This window comes from Suillus subalutaceus (genome assembly GCF_016647625.1).
Source record: "Suillus subalutaceus strain FC151 chromosome Unknown DFJ58scaffold_22, whole genome shotgun sequence".
Taxonomy (NCBI): domain Eukaryota; kingdom Fungi; phylum Basidiomycota; class Agaricomycetes; order Boletales; family Suillaceae; genus Suillus; species Suillus subalutaceus.
The window spans coordinates 62,553-77,890 of NW_024540271.1; the positions used below are offsets into that span (position 1 = coordinate 62,553).

Sequence of the window (15,338 nt, forward strand, 5' to 3'; positions counted from 1 at the left end):
TTACCAATTTATTTTAGGGAGTTGGTAAGTTTCTGGAGAAGGACAAAGACTAGCTAGACCTATGTTATATTCACACGGAGCATCGATGCATCATCATCATCATTTACATTAATTCAATGTTTTCTAGATGTTAACTATTGGTATATGTGTAGCACCTCGTACATCCCTACTCAAGATTGGAAAACCGTCCTGATCTTACTCATCCCAGGCGGTTGAGTTGCTTCTTTGCACTGATGAGTTTACCCCCAACACGATCAACGTCAGTATTGAGTTCATCCAACAACTCGTTGTGCACCGCAAGCTCAGCACCGATTGCTTCCCCGAGGTGCCTCTGCCGTTGTAGTATGTGCGTGAGTGTAGCAAGTTGGCTATCTTGCTGCTCCAACTGAGTGTTCTGCAACTGCACGAGACCATGATCGTCAAGCGGTCTCGTCATCTCCGTCTCTTGAGGTTTCTTAGCACCAAACACTCGCGTGACTGGTTTGCTAAGGCTCAGCAGCGCAGCCCGATCCGATTCGGGAGCGATAGCAACATTCGTGAAGCCCTGTGAGGAAGGGGCGGCCGCAGGACGAGAGGCCTGTCGAGTGACAGTGACCATCTTTCCCAGCTTCTCGCAATCGTCCTGCAAGCGTGCGACCATGTCTGTACGACGTTGCAGCTCTCCCTGCGCCATAGCCGCCATGCCGAGTTCTTGCAGGCCCTGCTTGAGCGTACGCACCCGAGAAAGGGTTTCTGCGAGCTTCTTCTTCGCCTGGACATTCGCAGTATGAGATGCACTGACGTCTCCCCGGTCAGAGAGCGCATCCCGCTTGTTGATGTCTGCGCGGATGTCGCGAATCTTGGCTTGCAGCTCGAGGTGCTCGTCGAGCCAGGAGGAAGAAGAGAACTGTTTGGAGGAGGCACTCAGGCCTTCAGCCATGGTGCCCTGACGGCCGACTGGCACACCAAGGAAGTCGCGGAAGGCATAACATTCTCGCCATTTGTCATCCTTTGCGCTGATTATGGCGCGCAAGTATGTCTCGAGGCCAGCCCGGCGCTCCTCAGTCATGCTACTACTGTCTCTGAAAGGTCCGCGGAGGATGGCGAGGGAGTTTTTGGGTGGTAGGGGTGCTGGGGGTGAAGAGCCTGTGGACTTTGTGAGTTCTGTGTGTAATTCCACGAACTCGGAATAGCGTCTCCACATTTGCCATGAGCGGACATGGGCTTGAATTTCAATGCGGTAAACAATATGAGGCTTGGGATCGGGGCGTTCTTCGTGCCCGCGTACGTAGACGGCTTGTATGGCGGTCATGGTGGTTGGTGGTATAGTGCCTTCGCCTTCTTTGCGGCCCGCAATGAGGCCGTCGCATGCCGCAAGTTTACACACCACACGTCTTCCACATGCCACTCGCTATTACTCATAGCTACTCCCACAAAGACGGCAACATTATCGTATAACCTATGACATCTACGGGTACAGATCATGCAAACATACAACTGTTAGTCAGTTCCAGCTAACTAAGATTTTGAAAGCACATAAAATAACGAAACCCCGAAAGCCTGCGACGAACCCCTGATTCCAATGACTCTGTGCGCCATCAGCATGAAATGATATCTGTAGAGAGCGGTGTGCCCGTGGCGGCGGACGGGCCCGTAATCTCTTCGACTGACTCGCCAATTGCCACCCTCACCGATAACATACCGAAGAACGTCACTGAGCGTGATTATGCCAAGTAGACGCCCTTTCTTTCCGCCTTTTTTCTCTTCCTCCTGTAAGGTTATGATTGGTATGGTTAATCTATTTTCAGAACAAAGACTTACATCTCCTTCCACTACGACAAGCCGATGGACTCTACGCTTCTTGATTAGCTGCAATAGTGTTCCAAGCGAGTCCCCAGCTGTACAAATGACAACGCCTGGGAAGTCCGGAGAACGTTGGTTAAGGGCCTCCGATATCGTTAGGTCGAGGGATTGATATGCTCCTAGACGCACAAGAGTCTGCAAAAGGGGTAAGATTTGGCCCATCTACATAATAAGACATGACGTACAATGACATCTACTGTTTCATACAGATTCACAACAACGCCGTCCTGGTCGATGATGGGAACTGCAGATATGGCACGCTCAGAGAACATATGGACGACATCGAATACAGGGGTGTCGAGCGTAGCGGTTGCGATCGGATAATATGGATTCTGAGTTTCCGGGTTTTCGGGGTTCGGGGGCGGTGGATTTGATGAAACATAGGTACCGATCTTGAGTTTCCGGAGTGAGAGATGGAGTTGCTGAATTTCTCTAGTGCACTGGGAAGGTAACGTGAGCGAAAATCTTACGTGAGGGGGAGGGCATCATGTTACATTTATAGAGATAAATTTGAGAAGTCTGTACTGTGTTAGGACAGAAACGATGACCTCATGACCTGTTTCTGTGTCATAGTCGAGGAGAGGTAATCGGCGGGCATGTGTTTGAATTAAGACTCTGGCGGCCTTGTAAAGGGTGCTATTTGGATGTTCTGCTAGCATTGGAGGTGTGGCTACACCGAGGCTCCTCTCGATATCTAAGTTAAGAGCAGAAGCTGATCAATTTAACGATATGATCCTGCGCAGCCGGTATATGTACCTCGTATTGATTCTAGTCGGAAGGTCTCCACGTCTGCTGCAGCAGCTTCGTAATTTGCTGTGTCATAATAGTATTGGATGAGATGTATTATATCTAAGACTGTAAGCATCCCAGCAAACTTTGATTTTTCGCTGTTCCATAATGGTGCAGAGACCACACCTGTCATGACAGTGAGGAAAGGTGAGTGGGAGAGATTAAAGGATTACCATTGAGAAGCAAGCATTGTAAAGCCTTCTTGACATTCAATTTAGTATCAAGGACTATCAGCCTGAAGCTGACAGGGAATGCATCGTAAGATGTTCTTCCTTTGAGGAGGTTACGAATGGCATGTAGAGCAGCGTCGTGAGTTTCCTGAGATTGAGGTGGACATATGTAAGAGGAAGCGCGTTTTCTCGTTGATCCTCTTCTTTTGAACGCCTTCGAAGGAGAGGGAGCTGCGAGCGTCGTGTTCATCGCAGCAACTTTCTTTCAAGCTCTTCCTTTTACCGGATCTTCTGTAAGGTAATTACAAGGAGGTGTATTTCCCACGCCTCGATGACATTATTAATATTAGTATTAATAACTAACCGGAGTGGCTCGGCTCACGCCGGATTACGTTCCTGTCTGGTCTAGTGCATCGCCCGTAGTTCACTCACCAAAGCTGCACAGTTCGCCATTCAAGTTCTTCTTTCTATATAAAATAATCCCTCAATAAACCTCCAATTCAGTTCTCTGGTCAATATGGCCACACAGGTCGTTATCAATGTCAATCACATCGTCAACCATAGCTCGCAGACCTCCAGAGACAACTTGTTACAGTACAATTCACACCTCAACAATCAGCCTGCACCCGATGCCCTTCTCTTCATATTGCCTTTGCTTATCGTGCTCTCGACTTTCCTTTTCATCCTCCTCATATTTCTAGTATGTGTCATATTCGTTCGTAGACGACGTGGTATCGTCCTACGAGATAGTGATGGTCCTACCGACATGAGTCGAGAGGAGCTTATGAACGGAGAAGGAGGCCTTGAAGGCGTGGAATCTCGCTGGCTCGAGAGTGTGTCTGAAAATGTTCGGCGCTCATATCTCAGAGCAAAAGGTCCCTTCCATTCTCAAGCTTCCCGATCCCATACTCATGCGACCTTCGCACAGATTACCAATTGCAATATGCCCCAAACTCGGAGCCTACAGATATCACATTATCTCAATTCCTTTCTATTCAGGAGAAGGGTGTTTCTGCATGGTCCTTCGAGCCCGACTACGAGACTATTAATTCACTTCTGGTTCATGCTCGCACGGAAATCACCTTCCTTCCTGATCCTGCATCTGCCTCGTGCGTGCAGTCGAATTTACCCCTCCCCAAATTGAACGAGGTCTACTACTTGGAAGTCAAGATGTTTGACCTTCCCGAAACTACTACAGTTGCCGTTGGACTGGCCACCAAACCCTACCCATCTTTCCGACTTCCGGGCCTGAACCTTTTCTCTGTCGCTTACCACTCCAGCGGTGACAAGTGTTACAATTATCCCTTCACTGCGTCACCATTCGGGCCCCTACTCAAAGAAGGCGATATTCTTGGCATTGGTTATCGTCCCCGCACAGGAACCGTGTTCTTCACTAGAAACGGGCGTAAGATGGAAGATGCTTTCATCGGCCTCAATCGCTACAATCTATTTCCCACGATCGGAGCAGATGGTCCATGCAGTGTTCATGTCAACCTTGGCCAAGCTGGCTTCGTCTTTATTGAGGCGAATGTAAAGAAGTGGGGTCTGGCTCCGACCGTGGGAACTCTAGCACCCCCACCTGCCTATGGGAGTGAACGAGGCAGTATCTTATTGGATGTGGGAGGTGGCGTACGACCCAGCGCTCCAATTATTTCTACGCCTAGCACTTCTTCCACGCCCCGCAGACGCTCTCACCGCTCTCGAAGACCGAGCAATCCACTCTCAGCGTCGTCTGTTCCCGTCGCTTCTTCGCCACTTAGAGGCGCTCCTATATCATCACATACCGGGGAGCCTAGTACTCCTCCCCCACCAATTACACCGATCATTGAAGAGCCCGACAGCACGGACCCCTCAATTGGCCAAGGATATCTGTCTCCAACAGATTTACCTTTCCACACACCATCAAACCACACCCTTCCATTGTACCCTGCCACAGAAGACGAGAGCGAGCAGGAGGACGGAGATGGCTCTCCCTCCCAGTCACCAACCTCCTCGCGTTCACGATCGCCAGAAAGCGAAGGTGCCGCAGGTGCGAGCAGCCTTTTTAGCATCCCTCGCTTTCGGCGCGATTCTTTTACTCACTTCCTGGCCGCGATGCAACATGCAGGTTCAGACTTGACCATTCAGGTGCATCCACCGCCTGATTCGCCTCGCTCGCCGAATCCGCCCACGCCTCAACCACGTGATATTCATCTGGAGGCTTTCACTAGCTCATCAACAGAAGGATCAGATGATGCATCGGAAGCAAGATCTCCGACATTTACGAGGCGTGATCCCCCAGCATATTCACCGTTGGATGCATTCACGTATGCGGAGGGCGTCCATATCGACTTGCCGGCCGATGTGATCGCTGCAGCTCTGGAGGGGGATAGTATTCCTCCTAGTGCAATTGGTCAGGGGAATAGCGATCGGTCGGAAAGGCGTCGTAGCAGACGAGCCAGACGGTGACACTTGTATATGACTGGATTATGATGGTGAGTCCTGAGGGCTTTGACTTCGAAATTTGCCTGAACGCGAATATTCCAGTATCATTTGCGCTGTGTAATGCTCTGTAAATTCGTTGCGAATTGTCGATCTTTGCTTTACATTTACTACCCACATATTTCATGTATTACACATGGACATCTCGCTTCCACGTTACAATTTAATTCGACACAACACTCAGCATCTGGGGTGGGGCTACTTGCGTTACAAATGTGGCAAACACTAGATATCATTTATTTGTGTCAATCTATGTATGTATCATTAGTGGGTGCTCTTAAGGCTCAAGGCGCTTGGGGTCTCTTGGGAAGAGGGAGGCGCGTCTGATGTTGTTCAGCTTCAAGAACAGCATGAGTACCCGCTCGAGACCAATGCCTCCTCCGCCATGGGGAGGGCATCCCATACGGAATCCGTCGATATAGCCCTTCATACTCTCAGGATCAACACCTTTTGCTTGCATTTGCTGGCAGAGGAACTCAGGGTCGTGGATACGTTGTGCCCCGGAAAGAATTTCCTCGCCACGCATGAAGAAGTCATAAGAGTTGGTGAGAGTCTGGGTGAAAAGAGTAAGCGCCACGCCGAGATAGATAACGTTTACGTACTGGGTCATTAGGGTCGGGCATGGTGTAAAATGGACGAAGCTCGAGGGGGAATTTGTCAATGATGAAATAGTCGGTATCATATTTGGCCTTTACGAGCCGGCCGAGCCTCTTTTCGTTCTCCGTGCTAACCCGCAGACGTCAGCGTATTTGTCATCGAGATTTCAGAGCACCCACTTGATATCATCTAAAATTTCGCGGTCAACGCCATCCTCGACGAGAAGGTCCACTGCTTCTCTAAATGTCAGAGTCAAGGTCTCCTCTCTCCATTTGAACTCCTCCGCCTCGAATTGCTTGCCAACCACTGCGATCTCTTTTGCATATCTCTCTTTCAGACCCTTGAAAATAGTCTTGAACATTCCGTCAAGGAGCTCTTTTACCTCGTGGTAGTGCTCTTCGATTGTCATCTCCAGATCAAGTCCGATGAATTCGGTGAGATGTCGGTGGGTGTTCGAGTCCTCAGCACGGAAGACGGGCCCGATCTCGTAGACTCGCTCAAAGTCGGCGGCGATAGCCATCTGCTTGGCCAGTTGAGGGGACTGCGCAAGGAACGCGTTGCCTGGGATATGGTCAGGTTAACGATACGGATGAGTCAACGCAAGTAGCGGACCTTTGAAGTACCCAACCTTGAAGACGGATGCTCCTGATTCGGTAGCTGCTCCCTGCAATTTCGGGCTGTGGATCTCGGTGAAGCCGTTGTTGTTGAGGTAGTCACGGAATAGGTCTCCAATGGCGTGTTGAAGCTTGAAAATTGCTTGATTTGTTTGCGTCTACAGATCGAGTGAACAAACGATGATTGAATAAAAATGAACGAGCAAACCCGAAGATCGACGATACGGTTGTTCAAGCGGGTGTCCAATAAAACTCTACTGAACTGCCCCTCGATTTCAGGGGCGGTTTCTGATCTGGATGCATCATCAAGAGAAAATGGCAATCGGCCTTCGACGCCTGCAACCAACCAGAGCTAATGGAGGATAAGAAGGTCAGGTGGTTCAAGGAGGGAATAATCGAGGCGCATACCTCGCTGACATGGATTTCGACGTCATCGATCGAGCAGCTTTTAATGGATTCCGGCGACTTTACTACTGTCCCATGAACGAGGACGATACTCTCGTCGGAGAGACTAGCAACCCACTTGACCATTTGTTTGCTAACTTGTTTATCGTTGACAGCAAGCATGGCCTGGATTGTGTCGGTCCGTTGACGAAGACTAAGAAACGCCATCTTGTTTGACTGAAGACGTGAAGTTTGAATCCGAGCACGAAGAAGAACGTGTTCGGAATCATTCTTGGCGCTGAGAGTTGCGATGTCAGTGCGCTTACGATTGGGGCGCGACTGGGATTGGTGCAGAGGAAGCTTTCCATAGTGCGCTGCTGCGTAGTCCTGCGATTGTAGATCAACACATGAAACGAGAATATGGCAGCTAACTTACGAGCCCTTCTGCGGCTTCTCTGACCTGCTCGGCCTCCTTGGCCTTCGCGGCTTTCTCTGCCTTCTGTCGAGCTTTCTCCTCCTCCTTTGCTTTCTTTTTCAGAGCACTTTTGGTCAGACCTTCAACAACGTCGGACATGATGGAATATGAATGAAAAGCCTACTATCACGAGTCGAGTCAATACGACTCCAAAAAGATCAGATCTTATCTCCTACCGTGAATTGTATGCAATTGTTGTGGCGCTCTAACTGTAGGGTAACCCTAGCATGAGGTTAGGTTTCATTATTACTGGGCCCCGGCCGTGTGTATTAATGACAGAATGTCTACATGCGAGAATTTAGCTGGTGACGGACTCTTAGCGGGTTCTTGCCAACGAATGCGTATTAGCCTCCGTTCCGCTAGGGGCTGCTAGAGGCTCTGACTGATCAACAGCAGTGCTTCAGCAACATGTTTCGGGTTAAACCCACGCTCTAATCGGCGCTCTACCGCCGAAATCGGCAAGCTCACCATCACTTAAAAGTTTCCTTTCCTTCATCTGCCAATAACCGCTCAATCCCTGTTCTTGACTCTCTCTCTGTGTTTTAATTTCAAACTCTAGACTAATGCTGGCCATTAACGCTATCCGTCGTGCGCCTACCATTTTGCGCAATGCTGCACCTCTTTCGACTTGGTCCGCTGTTCCAGCCGGCCCTCCTGATCCGATCCTCGGTGAGGACTGTTGCCTGAAAATTAACAAAGTTGACTGACTTGGTCCGTTCGTATAGGTATCACTGAGGCATTCAAAGCCGACAAGGACCCTCGTAGAATCAACCTTGGTGTTGGTGCATACAGAGATGAGGATGGCAAGCCGTACGTTTTGAACGCAGTCAAGAAGGTACGGGATAAGGATAAGTGCTGTTTTTCTGCAGCCACTGACCGTGTATTCTTCGGAAGGCTGAGGAGAAGATTGCTGCTGCCAAGCTCGACAAGGAGTACCTCCCAATTACCGGGTTGCCTGGCTTCACTAGCAACGCAGCTAAACTAGCGTATGGCGTCGATAGCGTGCCACGGAACCAAAATGCGGTGAGCGAGCTGTGGTTGAATCCCGGAAGTGTCCTTATGGTCGGGCGCTAACACCGCAATTTGCCAGATTGCTGTGACCCAGTCTATCTCTGGAACTGGTGCTCTCAGAATCGGTGGTACTTTCTTGGCAAGACACTACCCGCACTCCAAAACTATTTACGTTCCTACACCCACATGGGGCAACCACATACCTCTTTTTAAGGATTCTGGCCTGGAGGTTAAATATTACAGGTACTTTGACAAGAAAACTGTCGGTCTGGACTTTGCAGGCTTGAAGGAGGACTTACAAGTATGACAACTCGATTCGTGTAATGTGGTATACACGTTGACATGGTTTTTAGAATGCCCCAGAAGGCTCCATTGTGTTGCTGCATGCTTGCGCACACAACCCTACTGGAGTTGACCCTACTCAGTCGCAGTGGAAAGATATTTCGGATATCATTGCTGAGAAGAAACTTTTCCCTTTCTTCGACATGGCATACCAGGGCTTTGCTTCAGGCTCGACTGATCGTGACGCATTCGCTGTGCGATACTTTGTCTCGCAAGGCCACCAGATCGCTCTTTCACAATCGTTCGCAAAGAACATGGGTTTGTATGGAGAGCGTGTTGGTGCGTTCTCTCTTACGACCGCTAGTGAAGAGGAGAGGAAGCGAGTGGACAGTCAATTGAAGATCATTGTGCGCCCGATGTACTCGAACCCTCCCCTGCATGGTGCCCACATTGCCAACACGATTTTGTCGGACCCTGAACTCTACCAAGAATGGGAGGGTGAAGTAAAGGGCATGGCGGACCGCATTATCAACATGCGTGAACGCTTGTACCAGCTGTTGAGCAATGATTTCCGGACACCTGGGGAATGGAGTCACGTAAAGAGCCAAATTGGCATGTTCAGGTTAGTGTACTACTATAAATTACCCTTGCTGGTACAGACTGGTTTTCATTTTCAGCTTCACCGGACTTAATAAGGAGCAATGCAAAGTCCTTGCGGAGAAGGCGCATATTTATATGACGATGGACGGACGTATTTCGATGGCAGGATTGAATGGTAGGAACATCGAGTACTTCGCTAAGAGTGTGGATGCAGCAGTTAGAGGTGACTTGTAGACTGTGGAGAAATATAACTTCCTTTTTTGGTTGTGTTGATCCCCTAGTACGTCGCGTGCTTCCTTCTTACAAAGTCCGAGGGTAGTTCAATGGAGTTCAACGGGATTCAATTACATATTTTTTTGCGAGGTGCGGTTTGTAACTCTTTCTGCAGTTAACCCTCATGTCCAGTTCTTCAACTCCTACAAAACTTATACCAGGTGCTTGGCTAGACCAAGCCATCTCTTCATCTACAAGTTCCTCCTCGGTACGTGATTATTGTAATCGGAATGTAATTTCCGTTCAATTGAGGTTCTAAACAGGGTTCAACCATCATACGAAACGTTGACCAGGTGATTACTGCCTCGCCCGGGCAAAGAACCCCTGAAATGCCCACGGCGAGTACAGCCGGCGACCGTCCCCTGAGCATCATCGTGCCAACACCAGTGTTTATACCGCCATTGGCGTATTGCCCCTTCAGCACAGATTTTTCACTTTCCCCGCTGCCAGCCTCGTACATTGGAAAGAAAATCTTGCCAGATGAGCATGCAAGCTCTAGTATGCCATCTACGCCTGGTCTTGATCATACCCCATCTTCGAGTCACTTCTCATCTGATCCAAACACCATAACATCTCCAACACCTAGCCATTTCGCAACAATGCCCGTTACCCCCCGAAGCACACGATAATCGCGACATTGCCACCATAAATACCTCTCCTTCGAAAATCTCTCACATAATTAAACCCCAAGCCAGCATGACCCTGATGACGGACAAACCGCCGAAACTACCAGATAATCTATGGGTGTCTACTGGATCCAACTGGCTCAGCGACCTCGGTGGAAACACAGAAACAGACCGCATATTCCGCAATGCTCTCTTCGGTCCAGTTCCCTCCCTAAACCCCCAAAGTAGTCCACTCACCTCGAGTATTGCATCCCCCGCTTCCTCTTTTCCTGCAGCACTCTTACCGAGCATGTCCACATCGCTCAACAGTACTCCGATTTCGTCTCCCTCCGCACCGTCTTCTCTCAATTGTATGTCTTCAGCCTATTCACCAACTACAGCACGCCTGGCATTGTCACCGACCTCGACTCCAGCCTTTCCCTCCAGCATTGATAGTTTTGAGCGGTGGCGCGAAGATGTTACAATCCAGACGAACAGACGAGAGACCATGCCAGAGACTCCTTCTGTATATGATGACACTGGCTCTAGTGCAGAGCACACCGAACGCACGAGCCAGCCTCCACCTGGCTTAAATCAGAGGGTGGTGAATCCACATGCACCGTCTGCAATAAAGTCAAAAACATTCATGCAGAAGGCGAAGAACATTGGCGGACGCGTCAAACGCTTCGTAACGCGCGGCAAAAGAAGTAAATGGAATGCCACCATCGAAGCTGACACTTTTGATGGTACCACTCACACGGGAAGCGATGACGGGAGCATCGTAGTCATTTCCGCGCGTCCTCCGTCATACGACACGCGCCTTTCTCCACCCATGTCTCCGCAAAGTCCTCAGCAGCGCAGGAGGTCTATGCCCATGGTCTCTCCGCATTATGTCCTCGTTAGAGAGCGTGTCTCAGCCATCGCTGAGGGAGCTGTTGAGGTACCTCGTATGGCGCCCCCTGCGGACGCCAGGGGACTTCCAGGGTCCATTGTCTCGAGGGTACCTACTCGCCGTTTTTCTCTCGCAGCGTTCTCAAGTCTCGCATCGCTCAAGCGACCATAAGCGGGACTCGTCCAATACTTTATTCCATCGTATTTGAGGTTAGATGCAGTGCATGTCCATGTTCCAGCTCTCCTATCGGCAATCATTTCTTCTGGATCGTATTCCTTTTCTGTATCATGGCTCTTGACTAGTGACAGCAACATCCCCCGTCTTGGAATGGCTTCTTGATTTCGTATTGCATACTCGAATAGATAGCATGGACATGCCTGTAGTTCATGACATGACATTAATGACCAGATTTCAATGTTCGTATACCCGATGTCGACGGCACCCTCGAACGTGCTCTCGAAGGGGCGGTTCTGCCCAGTTAGTGGCGTCAATGATAGACAATCCGGTTTTTGATTCATCCGCTATCTCTCGCCAAAACCAGGAAAAGTTAAAGATGAATTGGAGCATTACTCACGCAGACTCCATGTGTGGTCGAGAATATCGAATCAATATTTGCAAAAAGAAGGAACAAATACACAACGGATGAAAATATCCGCAACCCTACTCTGCAGCGAAATCAGGGTAATAACTCTCATCCGGATTCTTGCTGATCATATTTCCGCCGCGACGAAATCCGCCGTGGTCAGCTCCAAGTGCACGAGATCAGCCTCCCACTTGAGGTGTCGGATTACTCGGTCAGACAAAGAGTTTATCAACGCCAGACCAGGGATCAGTGCCAACGTTTCTTATTACACAGGAGGTACGGAGGAACCTAGAATCAGGGTCATGGCGAAGGGATTCACTGCGATTGTTATCCTAAACAATATGAGAGGCGTCAGTGTCAGCAACTTGTAAATGGTATTTCCATCCTCTCCGCGGGATGGTCTTCGAAGTCGCCGCGCTGCCCCAGTGAGAAACTGCCTTCCACGAGATTCTTAGCGCGACCATGTGTGTGGTACAACCAACACATGACACGTACGTCAACGTCTGCTAAGATATGCAGCGGCCGACGAGACGCGCTAAAGATTAGCCAAATACATGAACAGGTGCACGCTTATTACCCTTTGCCAGTGCACACTGTACCAAATGGTTCTTGCCACTTGCTTCTAACACTGCCGTCAACTTTGTTTGTGCTCTTTCAGAAGAGCAGTTATATCAAGGAGTACGTTGTGGTGAAATTTTTTCAAGGAAGATACAGACGAAGCCCTGATTATATGCGTTATGTGCCGACCAGCACTAGATACTGCAGGACCAGATTCAACGCCCTTTGGCCGGTTTTTATTATTGAGAAGAAAACTGAACTCAACTTCGGCTTCGCTCTTGTACTGGGGCTGCAATGCGTCACCCTAAGTGGTGTTATTCATTGCGTTTCCTGAACGGACACCGCGACAGAAAATCGCAAAAGTATATATCCACGCAGTCAGGCTCTGTTTAAGAGAAGAAAGCGAGCAGCTTGAAGGTGATGATTACGAGCTTGTCATCGAGTAAGTACAGTGAATATCATCTACCCAACTGGCGTTGGGGCCACGGCATAACGCCAAGAACAGCCAGTGCATGAGATGCGCAAATCCTGTCCAGTGAATCAGATAATGGGGACATGAAGGTCAGGAGAAGACGTACAATAGAGATCACGAGTCCTTAGGGCCCTCAATCATGAGCGGCGCCTCTCTCCTCGACCAGCTCCCTCCGCTCGCGCGTTTCGTCGCCTCTGTTGCCAACCTCTTGGTCTCCGCTTTAAAACGCGCCATTATTGCAGAGTAGCAAGCTCTGCATGCATGATGTGCGAGCTTAGGCTCTCCGCAGGCTGGACAGTTTACGATATCTTTAGGACTAGTCAGTGACTCGGGGGCAGGAGATAAATAAAAAAAAATGGGAGCGTACTCCGCTTGTCTTTAAGTCCTTTGTTTGCACTGCGCATGGACTTTCGCGAGTGAGAAATTTTACTCTTTGGAACTGCGAGGATGATGGGAGGGAGCAGTTCGAGCAGGGACTGCAAGCCTGGCAAAGCCCAACTGAATGACTTTTGCCGTAGCTCCGAGTTGATAGCTAGAGAAGCAGCAACTGGCAGCTGTGCCCACGACGACCTGAACGTAGAGATAAACGAGCGCGTCTGGTGTAGAGCTAATGAGGCCATGACGGTGGAGAAGGACTTTTGTAACTTTTGATGACTTCTTGATTTGTACTCCGAATTCAGACAGTGACTGAACTGAATCAAACACTCTTGCTAAACAGCAACCGTCATGTTCAGATTCACGCGTCCGTTGCTGCAACAAGTCACTAAGAAGACAACTGGTATTGTCGGTCTTGCCGTCCACCCAAACCCGCTCCCAGAACTCTCCAACGCTTACAATTCGACGCTCAGCGTCCTTGCTTCAATACCGCCAAACTCCGTCTACAGACAGGGCGTCGAGGCACTCACCAAACACAAACTCAACATTGTACAAGGCGCAAATGGGGACATTGCAAGTGTGGAGAAGCAGCTGGATGAGGGGCAAATCGAGGAGTCGTTGGATATTGCTAAAGATGAGCTGAAGTTGGCCGAGAATATGCTTGAATGGAAAGCGTGCGTTTTGAGATTTAGCATGTCTTTCTGCGCTTATTGACTTTATTCTTCAGTTGGGAGCCTCTAGAAGAGAAGCCATTACCTGGTCAATGGGAGTACTTTGGCAATACATCGAGCCCGGGATCTTCGTAGTGTCATCCAATAGCTCGGGATTTGTCGGGGGCAATATCACATTGCTGGACCACGTCCAGTACGACGCGCTAATACTAGTCGCGGAGGGAGCTTTCGCAAAATAGATTGATGACACCCGTCCAGACATTTAAAACATGCCACTGCGTGATTCTACCGATTCTTCTATCTGGTCTAACTTGTCAAAGGTTTCTGAGACACTACCACATATAGCTCTAAGAACTATCACAAACTGCTGCGATGTATCTGTGGCCCACAATTGTCTTCTTCCTCTTGCGTCCCGGGAACACCCTGGTCTGATATAACCTGATTCACTTCGTCAGGGTATTACTCAGACTTCCACTTGCTTACACACTTACCTTGCCATTTGCAATCTGGATGTCCTCCAAGCCCCAGTCCCTGGACGCACCTTCCTTGAGGTGGCTCCCTGAAGCCAAAGCCTTGGCCTCCCAAGCACCCAATACACCCGAAGCATCTGATTTACGAGAAAACTCGGAGATTGAGCAGCAGCCAACTCTCAAAGGGAGATCTGGCTGTGCTAGCAAGGCCCGGCACAGCACGATGACAATCGCAGCATGACTGACTAGAAGAATGTTCTTATGCTTGATGCCAAAGCGCTTTTCTATCTCCGTAACGAGCAGATCTGATACACCGTTGGCGCGCTCATGCAAGGCTTCGACGTCCTCGCCTCTTCGCGTGGGATACCAGATTGAGGACCACGAGGGGTCGATCTCTGAAAAGTATGTTTGCATGACTGCAGCGGACGATGGCCTAGGGTGCAAGCCAGTGCCAGGAGCGACAGGGGAATACCATTCGGACAATCCTGACCGACCATAAGCTGATGTATATTGCTATTTGTATTTGCCCACCGTGTTCGACATAGATGGGCACTTCAAGAGCTTTGGAGGTCGGCTTGGACGTTTGCAGACACCGATCTAAGGTAGTCTTAGCCTTGAGAGGATCAAGAAGTGATATGCTTACAGTAAGGGGAAGATAGTATGATGGTGGGACGCTTCTCTTCGGGAATAGCTAGAAAGTAGGCTGCAAGTTCCTGTGCTTGAGTCTAAGAATCATGTATAAGTTGATGATCCTGCCAATGGTCCGATGTTACCTCTCCATAAGCGGCCAAGGGAGGATCTCTTGGAAGACCTGTAGGACTCTTCCTGTAGTATCTATGTGTTAGATTATAGTTTGACCTGATCTTCATCCGCTAACCAGTTAGTGTTGATCCAGTTCAATCTGAACCCTAAGACTTGTTGAAGACCAGATGGAACGATAAAGAGGTGCACTGACCATGTCTAGCGATGTAGATTGTCTCAATCATATTCTAGCAGGTATGGGAGTACATTCAAGTTGATCATCTTCGACGTTCATAGCCGAGTCTAAGCCGAACCGGGATATAAAAAGTCAAAGATCGAAAAAATTCGCTGACAGCAGGATTTGAACCTACGCGGGCAATGCCCAAGTGATAATGTGAATTCAAATCACTCGCCTTAACGACTCGGCCATATCAGCTTGTATTCCGCTGGTAA

General features: G+C 49.4%; 9 protein-coding genes and 1 non-coding gene across 10 annotated transcripts; 4 read left to right on the forward strand and 6 right to left on the reverse strand.

The window, feature by feature from the left end:
- Positions 1 to 126: 126 nt before the first annotated feature.
- Positions 127 to 1,753, reverse strand: DFJ58DRAFT_202983 (PX domain-containing protein). Its single transcript, XM_041379215.1, has one exon. It carries the CDS (start codon positions 1,289 to 1,291, stop codon positions 200 to 202), a length of 1,092 nt encoding a protein of 363 aa, XP_041246912.1. The 5' UTR covers positions 1,292 to 1,753; the 3' UTR covers positions 127 to 199.
- DFJ58DRAFT_699729 (CBS-domain-containing protein) lies at positions 1,415 to 3,124 on the reverse strand. Its single transcript, XM_041383557.1, has 6 exons — positions 2,805 to 3,124; positions 2,599 to 2,757; positions 2,337 to 2,554; positions 2,028 to 2,282; positions 1,801 to 1,977; positions 1,415 to 1,749 (listed from the first exon to the last, which is right to left on the reverse strand). Exons 1-6 carry the CDS (start codon positions 3,049 to 3,051, stop codon positions 1,498 to 1,500), a joined length of 1,308 nt encoding a protein of 435 aa, XP_041246913.1. The 5' UTR covers positions 3,052 to 3,124; the 3' UTR covers positions 1,415 to 1,497.
- Positions 3,125 to 3,318: 194 nt separating this feature from the next.
- On the forward strand, positions 3,319 to 5,249 carry DFJ58DRAFT_656268 (SPRY-domain-containing protein; the record flags this gene model as incomplete). The annotated part of the gene is made up of 2 exons (XM_041381893.1): positions 3,319 to 3,676; positions 3,730 to 5,249. 2 exons carry the CDS (start codon positions 3,319 to 3,321, stop codon positions 5,247 to 5,249), a joined length of 1,878 nt encoding a protein of 625 aa, XP_041246914.1.
- A 310-nt stretch (positions 5,250 to 5,559) lies between these two features.
- Positions 5,560 to 7,451, reverse strand: DFJ58DRAFT_838931 (uncharacterized protein; the record flags this gene model as incomplete). The annotated part of the gene is made up of 7 exons (XM_041392493.1): positions 5,560 to 5,835; positions 5,885 to 6,008; positions 6,059 to 6,440; positions 6,492 to 6,651; positions 6,702 to 6,845; positions 6,902 to 7,264; positions 7,314 to 7,451. The coding sequence occupies 7 exons, from the start codon at positions 7,449 to 7,451 to the stop codon at positions 5,560 to 5,562; spliced, it is 1,587 nt and encodes a 528-aa protein (XP_041246915.1).
- Positions 7,452 to 7,915: 464 nt separating this feature from the next.
- On the forward strand, positions 7,916 to 9,479 carry DFJ58DRAFT_656102 (pyridoxal phosphate-dependent transferase; the record flags this gene model as incomplete). Its single annotated transcript, XM_041381883.1, has 6 exons — positions 7,916 to 8,021; positions 8,078 to 8,187; positions 8,247 to 8,375; positions 8,443 to 8,664; positions 8,717 to 9,267; positions 9,323 to 9,479. The coding sequence occupies 6 exons, from the start codon at positions 7,916 to 7,918 to the stop codon at positions 9,477 to 9,479; spliced, it is 1,275 nt and encodes a 424-aa protein (XP_041246916.1).
- A 163-nt stretch (positions 9,480 to 9,642) lies between these two features.
- On the forward strand, positions 9,643 to 11,186 carry DFJ58DRAFT_724792 (uncharacterized protein; the record flags this gene model as incomplete). Its single annotated transcript, XM_041385145.1, has 3 exons — positions 9,643 to 9,726; positions 9,782 to 10,034; positions 10,105 to 11,186. 3 exons carry the CDS (start codon positions 9,643 to 9,645, stop codon positions 11,184 to 11,186), a joined length of 1,419 nt encoding a protein of 472 aa, XP_041246917.1.
- A 1,106-nt stretch (positions 11,187 to 12,292) lies between these two features.
- On the reverse strand, positions 12,293 to 13,278 carry DFJ58DRAFT_772852 (uncharacterized protein). The gene is made up of 3 exons (XM_041389266.1): positions 12,996 to 13,278; positions 12,735 to 12,936; positions 12,293 to 12,684 (listed from the first exon to the last, which is right to left on the reverse strand). The coding sequence occupies exons 1-2, from the start codon at positions 13,246 to 13,248 to the stop codon at positions 12,743 to 12,745; spliced, it is 447 nt and encodes a 148-aa protein (XP_041246918.1). The 5' UTR covers positions 13,249 to 13,278; the 3' UTR covers positions 12,293 to 12,684; positions 12,735 to 12,742.
- A 16-nt stretch (positions 13,279 to 13,294) lies between these two features.
- On the forward strand, positions 13,295 to 13,981 carry DFJ58DRAFT_203110 (NADH2 dehydrogenase). The gene is made up of 2 exons (XM_041379217.1): positions 13,295 to 13,677; positions 13,731 to 13,981. Exons 1-2 carry the CDS (start codon positions 13,355 to 13,357, stop codon positions 13,807 to 13,809), a joined length of 402 nt encoding a protein of 133 aa, XP_041246919.1. The 5' UTR covers positions 13,295 to 13,354; the 3' UTR covers positions 13,810 to 13,981.
- Positions 13,875 to 15,185, reverse strand: DFJ58DRAFT_203082 (histidine phosphatase superfamily). The gene is made up of 7 exons (XM_041379216.1): positions 15,100 to 15,185; positions 15,022 to 15,052; positions 14,918 to 14,969; positions 14,788 to 14,869; positions 14,676 to 14,741; positions 14,166 to 14,629; positions 13,875 to 14,112 (listed from the first exon to the last, which is right to left on the reverse strand). The coding sequence occupies exons 1-7, from the start codon at positions 15,128 to 15,130 to the stop codon at positions 14,032 to 14,034; spliced, it is 807 nt and encodes a 268-aa protein (XP_041246920.1). The 5' UTR covers positions 15,131 to 15,185; the 3' UTR covers positions 13,875 to 14,031.
- Positions 15,186 to 15,231: 46 nt separating this feature from the next.
- Positions 15,232 to 15,321, reverse strand: DFJ58DRAFT_t62. The gene has a single exon. It is a non-coding gene; the product is annotated as a tRNA-Ser (tRNA).
- Between the last annotated feature and the right edge of the window lie 17 nt (positions 15,322 to 15,338).

What these genes read in the sequence shown, in the direction of transcription:
- DFJ58DRAFT_202983 (XM_041379215.1), bottom strand. Translation starts at nt 1,291, where the DNA reads ATGACCGCCATACAAGCCGTCTACGTACGCGGGCACGAAGAACGCCCC.
- DFJ58DRAFT_699729 (XM_041383557.1), bottom strand. Translation starts at nt 3,051, where the DNA reads ATGAACACGACGCTCGCAGCTCCCTCTCCTTCGAAGGCGTTCAAAAGA. An exon ending in ACAATGCTTGCTTCTCAATG is followed by an intron (nt 2,758 to 2,804) that starts GTAATCCTTTAA and finishes CTGTCATGACAG; the next exon opens with GTGTGGTCTCTGCACCATTA. An exon ending in ATGAAACAGTAGATGTCATT is followed by an intron (nt 1,978 to 2,027) that starts GTACGTCATGTC and finishes CCCCTTTTGCAG; the next exon opens with ACTCTTGTGCGTCTAGGAGC.
- DFJ58DRAFT_772852 (XM_041389266.1), bottom strand. Translation starts at nt 13,248, where the DNA reads ATGGCCTCATTAGCTCTACACCAGACGCGCTCGTTTATCTCTACGTTC. An exon ending in AGGACTTAAAGACAAGCGGA is followed by an intron (nt 12,937 to 12,995) that starts GTACGCTCCCAT and finishes CTAGTCCTAAAG; the next exon opens with ATATCGTAAACTGTCCAGCC.
- DFJ58DRAFT_203110 (XM_041379217.1), top strand. Translation starts at nt 13,355, where the DNA reads ATGTTCAGATTCACGCGTCCGTTGCTGCAACAAGTCACTAAGAAGACA. An exon ending in AATATGCTTGAATGGAAAGC is followed by an intron (nt 13,678 to 13,730) that starts GTGCGTTTTGAG and finishes TTTATTCTTCAG; the next exon opens with TTGGGAGCCTCTAGAAGAGA.
- DFJ58DRAFT_203082 (XM_041379216.1), bottom strand. Translation starts at nt 15,130, where the DNA reads ATGATTGAGACAATCTACATCGCTAGACATG. An exon ending in AATCTACATCGCTAGACATG is followed by an intron (nt 15,053 to 15,099) that starts GTCAGTGCACCT and finishes AACAAGTCTTAG; the next exon opens with GGTTCAGATTGAACTGGATC. An exon ending in CCTTGGCCGCTTATGGAGAG is followed by an intron (nt 14,870 to 14,917) that starts GTAACATCGGAC and finishes CATGATTCTTAG; the next exon opens with ACTCAAGCACAGGAACTTGC.